Source organism: Micropterus dolomieu, linkage group LG13, assembly GCF_021292245.1.
Source record: "Micropterus dolomieu isolate WLL.071019.BEF.003 ecotype Adirondacks linkage group LG13, ASM2129224v1, whole genome shotgun sequence".
Classification (NCBI taxonomy): Eukaryota; Metazoa; Chordata; class Actinopteri; order Centrarchiformes; family Centrarchidae; genus Micropterus; species Micropterus dolomieu.
The window spans coordinates 8,761,221-8,767,776 of NC_060162.1; the positions used below are offsets into that span (position 1 = coordinate 8,761,221).

The 6,556-nt window shown below is 37.3% G+C and overlaps 1 protein-coding gene across 1 annotated transcript; it reads right to left on the reverse strand.

Moving 5' to 3' along the window:
• Nucleotides 1-3,177: 3,177 nt before the first annotated feature.
• On the reverse strand, nt 3,178-6,001 carry ptges (prostaglandin E synthase). The gene is made up of 3 exons (XM_046067477.1): nt 5,805-6,001; nt 5,615-5,697; nt 3,178-4,291 (listed from the first exon to the last, which is right to left on the reverse strand). The coding sequence occupies exons 1-3, from the start codon at nt 5,919-5,921 to the stop codon at nt 4,042-4,044; spliced, it is 450 nt and encodes a 149-aa protein (XP_045923433.1). The 5' UTR covers nt 5,922-6,001; the 3' UTR covers nt 3,178-4,041.
• Between the last annotated feature and the right edge of the window lie 555 nt (nt 6,002-6,556).

The following is a 6,556-nucleotide window of genomic DNA, read 5'->3' on the forward strand; positions in this document are numbered from 1 at the left end:
TTGCTGAACCTCTCTGTGATATCAAAATGAAAGAAAATTAACAAAAAAAACACCAAGTGTCTTAAAATATTGTATCGCCATCGTTTTTAATGCCAAGTACTACTTGTAAATGTTTGTGTATCAAATGTGGCCTCAAAATAAACTGAACTATATTATTATTATTATTATTACTATTATTATTATTTGAGCAATTATTTTAAACAAGTGCTGTAGACCACTGCTGTGAAAGTAGTCGATTATGTTCATTGATATGTAATAAATATTTATGAAATTTACACTGTTTGACTATTTCTCTTGTTGTTTTCATTATTTTTGCAAGCATTTGGTAACAAAATCTTTAAAGTTTGATGTGATGATGGTTCAAATTAGTACTTTCACAAACCAAACTATTGGACAAATTGGAATTTAGACCAGATGGTGGTGCTAGATGAAAAGTCAGGAGATAACCAAAATCAGTGAGATGTCTGTACCAAATTTTGTCCCAGTAAAAAAAAACTTACCTGTTAGGTGTTAAGATAATTTACTAGACAAGTGATAACTAGGGGAAAAGTCAGGGGATCACTACAGTCATTAGGATTCACACTGTAGGTACCATATATACGTACTAAATTCCATGGCGATCCATCTTATACTTGGCAAAATATTTGGCGCAGGCAGAGTGCACGCAGTTAGACCAGTAGGTAGGTAGACAGGCAAATGAAATCATTGCACCTGATGTTTTCATTTTTTTGTCAGGGAATTTAATTTATTGATAGCTGTCAGGATGTAAAGAAAATTTCAACAAATGTAATATAAAAGCTTCTAAAATAAATTGCCTACCTCAGCTATAAGAAATCTTATCAAGTGAAAATGCCTTACAGTACTGGCATCCAAACTTCTTTCAAGCAAAAGAATAAATAAAATATTTTCACTTAAATATGATAGGGATTTTTTTCAGAGCAGTCAGGGCAGATCTTTGAATTTCTAAAAATCATTTAAACTGTTAATGGCATGGTGGCACACCCACTGAGGGATAAAAGCACGGCAAGTATAATATCCAAATCAAAGTGTATCTTCCTCTCGTATCCTGTGGTATTTACTGTAATTATACAAAAACAAAACTGGAGTCAAAGGCCTTACAAAGTATCACATGTGCTGCCATGTAGGCTAATGATAAGTTCAGGTGTGATATGTGGCAGGCCACATAATTTGTTCTCTCAGAAGGTGAAAATCGAAGCCTTGTGGTTGTTACTAAGCAGTGGTGGAAAGTAGTTCCAGTAGTACATTTACTGAAATTACTTCTACTCCACTACATTTCAGAGGAAAATATTTTATATGGTGGTGTAAAAACATTTTTTACACCACCATATTTATTGCAGTTTTTAGTGAGGTTACAGCCTGGTCACGTATAGGCAATGAAATGTTATAAATATCTTTAAATTCCTTTTAAAAACTCCACAATTCCCCTTTTAAAGGTGTGAGGCTGACTTAACCGGTTACAGCTCAAAGTGGCTAGGCAGTCTTAAATTATGTTGAAAGGGTCTTAAAAGGTATTGAATTTTTATCAGGTCTACAATAAATCCCCCTCTAAACTAAAAGGTTTTCATTCAAGTAACTGTTTTGAGGCTCAAAGAGGTAAACTTATCCAACTTTTCAGAGAAAGCGAGATTAGAGAAAAGTCAAAAAACAAATTTGTGCATAGTGGATTTTATTGTATAAATCCAAATGGTTAGTTACAGGTGTTTTAACTTACTTTTACTACTACTTCAGATACTTCAAGTACATTGTGCTGATGGTCCTTTTGTACTTAAGTTGTGCTTGAATCTAGGACTTTTACTTATGATTAACTATTTTACATCATGGTATTGGTTACTTAACTTGTCATAGCTGATATTTTGTTTTTCTTTTGGCCATTTGGGGACAAGTTGTGAACACAACATTGGCATATCATCATCTTTTATGTTAATATGGTGAAATTGTTAGCATACATTAGCTTATTTACATTGTTGATTAGTGCCAATTGTGGCCACAAGGTGGGTATAAATAATGAATTTCCCTTGTGGAATCACAGAAAATATTTTCTTTTGGTTTCTTACTTTTTGAATTAAATGTTTCCACTAACTACTCTCTCTCTTAATTGAAGGAGACAGAAGCATGCCTACACCCACTAAACAATAATGGCAGGGGGAGCAAAAATAGAGTTATCACTTAATCTGCAATAGCAGGAAAAAGGAAAGTAGCCATACATTTCCAATTACACTTGAAAAACACTTGAACTTGAGTCTGTGATTTTTGTGTGTGTCTGGCCTTACAGCTCATTCACCCAGTAACAATGTCGTATGCTGATGAGTGATAAAGACAGCAAGGTCAGGAGTAAAGGAGAGAACATGAGCCTTGTTTCCTTTTACCCTGACAGTATGTAGGCAAGTTAGGACAACCACACGCTGAGGCATACACAGGATATAAACACACCTGGCATATAATTAGCTCTATGTTTCACCCAGATAATAAATATTGTTAAAGCTAATTCACTCAAAGCAATGGATTAGTCATTTCTAATCCTCAGACCTTCTCAGGTGTTGTTATATTTATTTTGTTTGGAATACAAACTCCATAATCACAAAACATTTCTAATCTGTAATGTAGGTTTAGTCATCACTAGTAACGGGATTGCTGTCTGGCCTCATGCTGAGTGAGAGTGCCTTGGCCCAGTGCTCCCATAAAAGCTGCCATCTTGGTCCTTGCTATGGCCCTCTGATACAATGGCAAAAAAAGATTGTAGAGCTGCTAATACAGGCCAGAGACAAATGGATAACAGATGGTAAAACATAACATTTCACTCATAATGCAACAGAGGATTGGAACAGGTTACACACACTGTAATCATGTTCAGTATGATTGCATGATTCTCCCGCCTGTCAGTACGTCAACATGGCTTCCTAGCACCCTCCCGGCCTCTCAGGATACGACCATGAAAACAACACATCCAAAGGTCTTACATAATAGGGGGAGGAATGCTGGAGCTTTGCCGCAGGACTTCTGGATCATCTCACTCTCTCACACACACACACACACAAAGTGGGGCCCTGTCTCCAAAAACAGAACATACTGTGTCTGCATGAACAGGCAACGTCAACAGAACGATCTTTCTACTAAAAGACAGTTAAATGAAGGAATAAATTACTGAATTAACACACATTCAAGTATTCATGTACTATTTTATTGCCTACAAAAATGTATCTAGGGACTCAAAAATATCACTGTATACGTTAAATTGAATAATAAATTATTATATATGCCATTATAACACAGCCTCAAAAATATGTTTTCACAGATACAATTTAAATTTTACATATCAGAAGACCTCTTTCACAGGTTGCTGCGAGATTTATTCCCAGTCCAAACTAAGTTTTAGGATTACTTTTCTTCATCCTAAAAGCATCAAGTGGTATAAAATCTCTCACAAATTATAAGTCATCATGCCAGGATCCATTATGCTTTTGTTGAACGTAGCACGCAAACAAATGTTAATATAACAGATGGAATATCCACATATGAAGCAGATGAAGCCACGGAGCACACAACACCACATGAAGGGTGGTCTTTTTTGTGTGTAAACACAAAAGGGGCAGGGATGAACATACAGTGCAGTGCTGGAAAATCTTCCAATGTGGCTTAACGAAAGGTCTACAACTGTCTGTATGTGACTTTTAAATTTTATCAGGTCATTTCAACAAATCCTGGTTAAAAAGACAAAAACGAGCAACTACCTTCATTGGCATTTTTTTAAAACAGTACAAGATGCCAACTTCAAATAACTTTTAAGACATTCTCACAGTTCAACGTTGTAAATAAAACAAGAAGAAAACTGACTCACAAAACCCAGCTGTCGTGTAATAACACGCCTTATATTGCACTGTCACTGACATACTTGTCTTTTATGTTCTCCATGCCAGGAGGCCTCTCCGGTATCCTCCTCCTGCTTTTTCAGGTTACAGATCCTTATCGCCATCCTTCAAGCAAGAAATACCACCTCTAATTCAGTCCCTGATTTCTGGATATTTAGGCATAAGCTGTGACTGCCATTAGGGTCTGCACAGCCATAGAGACACAAGGTATCTGTGCGATGGTGTAGGCCAGTGAGCGTGTTGGTGCTTGCAGGGCAAACAGGTAGGCAATGCTGTGCAGAATGCGAGCCATGAAGAAGACCAGGAAGTGAAGCCGGGCCACAGGCAGTGAAGGTCCAATCATGGAATAGATAGCTCCCAGGAAGAGGAAGGGCAGGATGTTCTCCATGTCGTTAATATGAGCTCTATGGAGAAAAAAGGAGAGTCACACACACACACACACATCTGTTTGCAATAGCTGTAATGCTGTGACTCAGCTACCAATGATGCAGTGAAGTGTTGACATAGCACAGTATATGAAGTATTCCTTACTTATTTCAGTGACTCATTCAAAATCTGGATTGTGTTAGGGTTACCTCTCTCTCTCTCTGGTGAGAAATCCTTGCTTAACTAACCTTGTGAATTTTGCAATGTCTCAATAACTGTGACTTGTCAGTTTAATTCAGTCTGGGTAAGACCACAGACGTCTGTGACTTTTTTCCTTTGGCAGCCCAGTCAGACAACTTATCATCACACATATAATCTGTTTCCTCTCCACCCACTGGGTTAATATTTTTAATTATGTTATTCTAGGGAACCTGCCCTGTTAAAAGACATTAAAAGGGTGATGATTAGGCTCATAGACTACTGGAACACGTCATGTTGTAGCAATTCACAAACATGAATAAATCGCAAAACAGATTTTTTTAAATATATCCTGTTGTCAATTGTTGGCCGTCTGTTTATAAACAGACGGGGAAAGAGTAGGAAAGGTTTTCACTAGAAAAACATCTGCTTTCTGTCATTTTCTTGACAAGTTAAAACAAAGCACATCTCGAAAAGGCTTCCAACAAATCATATGATCTCAATTAAGAGTTGCATGTAAATGGAAAAAAAAGCTATTTTAAAATAATTATTGGAAAATCAACTTTTGCAGGAAACAGATTAGTTAGTTTTATGGATTTTCCTTTAATTCTATATATTATTTGGCACATGCAGGTCTGTACAATGCAAAGTACCAAGCCAAAGAAAGCTTAAAAAAATATGATGCAGTGTTATAGATCAACCTACCCACCATTTTTTAAAATACTTAAAACTAGTAAAATGCTACTTTCCAATACAGTAACACTTGCTGGCCATTTCCATGCTTGACTATACTTTTAAGTACATTTTGTTGACATGCTTTTACTTCCCTAACATTATCTAAGCAGGACTTTTCCTTGTTGGCCTATTTGAGTATTTATTATCATGTGGTATTAGTACTTTTTATGTATCCAGTGAAGCTGATCATTCAAGTCCAACTGACATTGATTTAACCCTCCTTGGATAACTATGACCTGGATGACTGAGAATCTTCACAAACACCTTACTTTTTTACATAAGTAAAAGATTTGGATTTAAAAAAAGACCTGTTGGTATTTTTTCTTAATTGTAGTCTCTGTTTTGACAAACTTTTAAAGTCAGTAAGTATCTTTACCAAGCAAAAAGCATGTCCGTGACAGTGTCAAACGTTCTAATCTCCTACTTACCTCCGGCATCTTTCGACATATGGATCCTCTCTATGAAACTGTAAACCTCCGTGTCTCAGCGCGTCCTCAGGGTTGGCAAAAGCCTTTCAGGGAAGAAGAAAGTTCAGTGAAAGTTCTCCGGTGCTGAGATTGTGTTGCAAAAAATAGCATTCTCTACTTTGCGCCTTCTTTCTAGTTCATAGTCACTCACCTTTTTACGCAGCCTTACTTGTCCCGTTATTATAGCTAAAATGTACATTTTTATCACAAGAAGCACCGCGTAGAAAGCAAAACAGGAGAAAACGTCATTTCTTATCATGTAGGCCATTGTTTGTATTAACTATCCAAACTGTATTGATATCGAAGTGGAGCTTCGAAGTTGGTGCGTGCGTAAAGCCGCAAAATAGTGAGAGTATAAGCCCGAGGGGGAAGGCTCTTTTGTAGACTACTGTGGGTGATGCCTCCACCCACATTTATGATGACAGAAATAGTTCCCCAAGGCTATGCTTAAAACACCACATGCACAGTAGCAGAAGAAGTGCACATATTTTACCTAAAAGTAAAAGTAACAAAACCACACTGTAGAAATAGGGGAGACCGGGAATGGTTGTAACATGGGGAGAGTTGTAACAACACCAATTCCACCAAATACAGATAACATAGAAGTAGGGTGATCATTTCAGTATGTACTACCACTTCTATGCGGACGACTCCCAAATATATCTGCCCCTCAAAAGAGGTGAAAACTCCCTCGTACCTCTACTCAACCCGGTCTCACTCCCAAGTCGTCACATATGGACGCTTGGTCAAGAGCCATAACCGTCAGTTTGTGACGCACTAGGGATCCCTTTGACGTCATAGTTCAACGTATTGAGGGAAGCCCTGTTGTGTCAGTTTTTGATGGTAAAGGCAAGTATGATATTTAAGAGAAAAGACGAAGTAAGGAGGTGATTGGGGTGGATA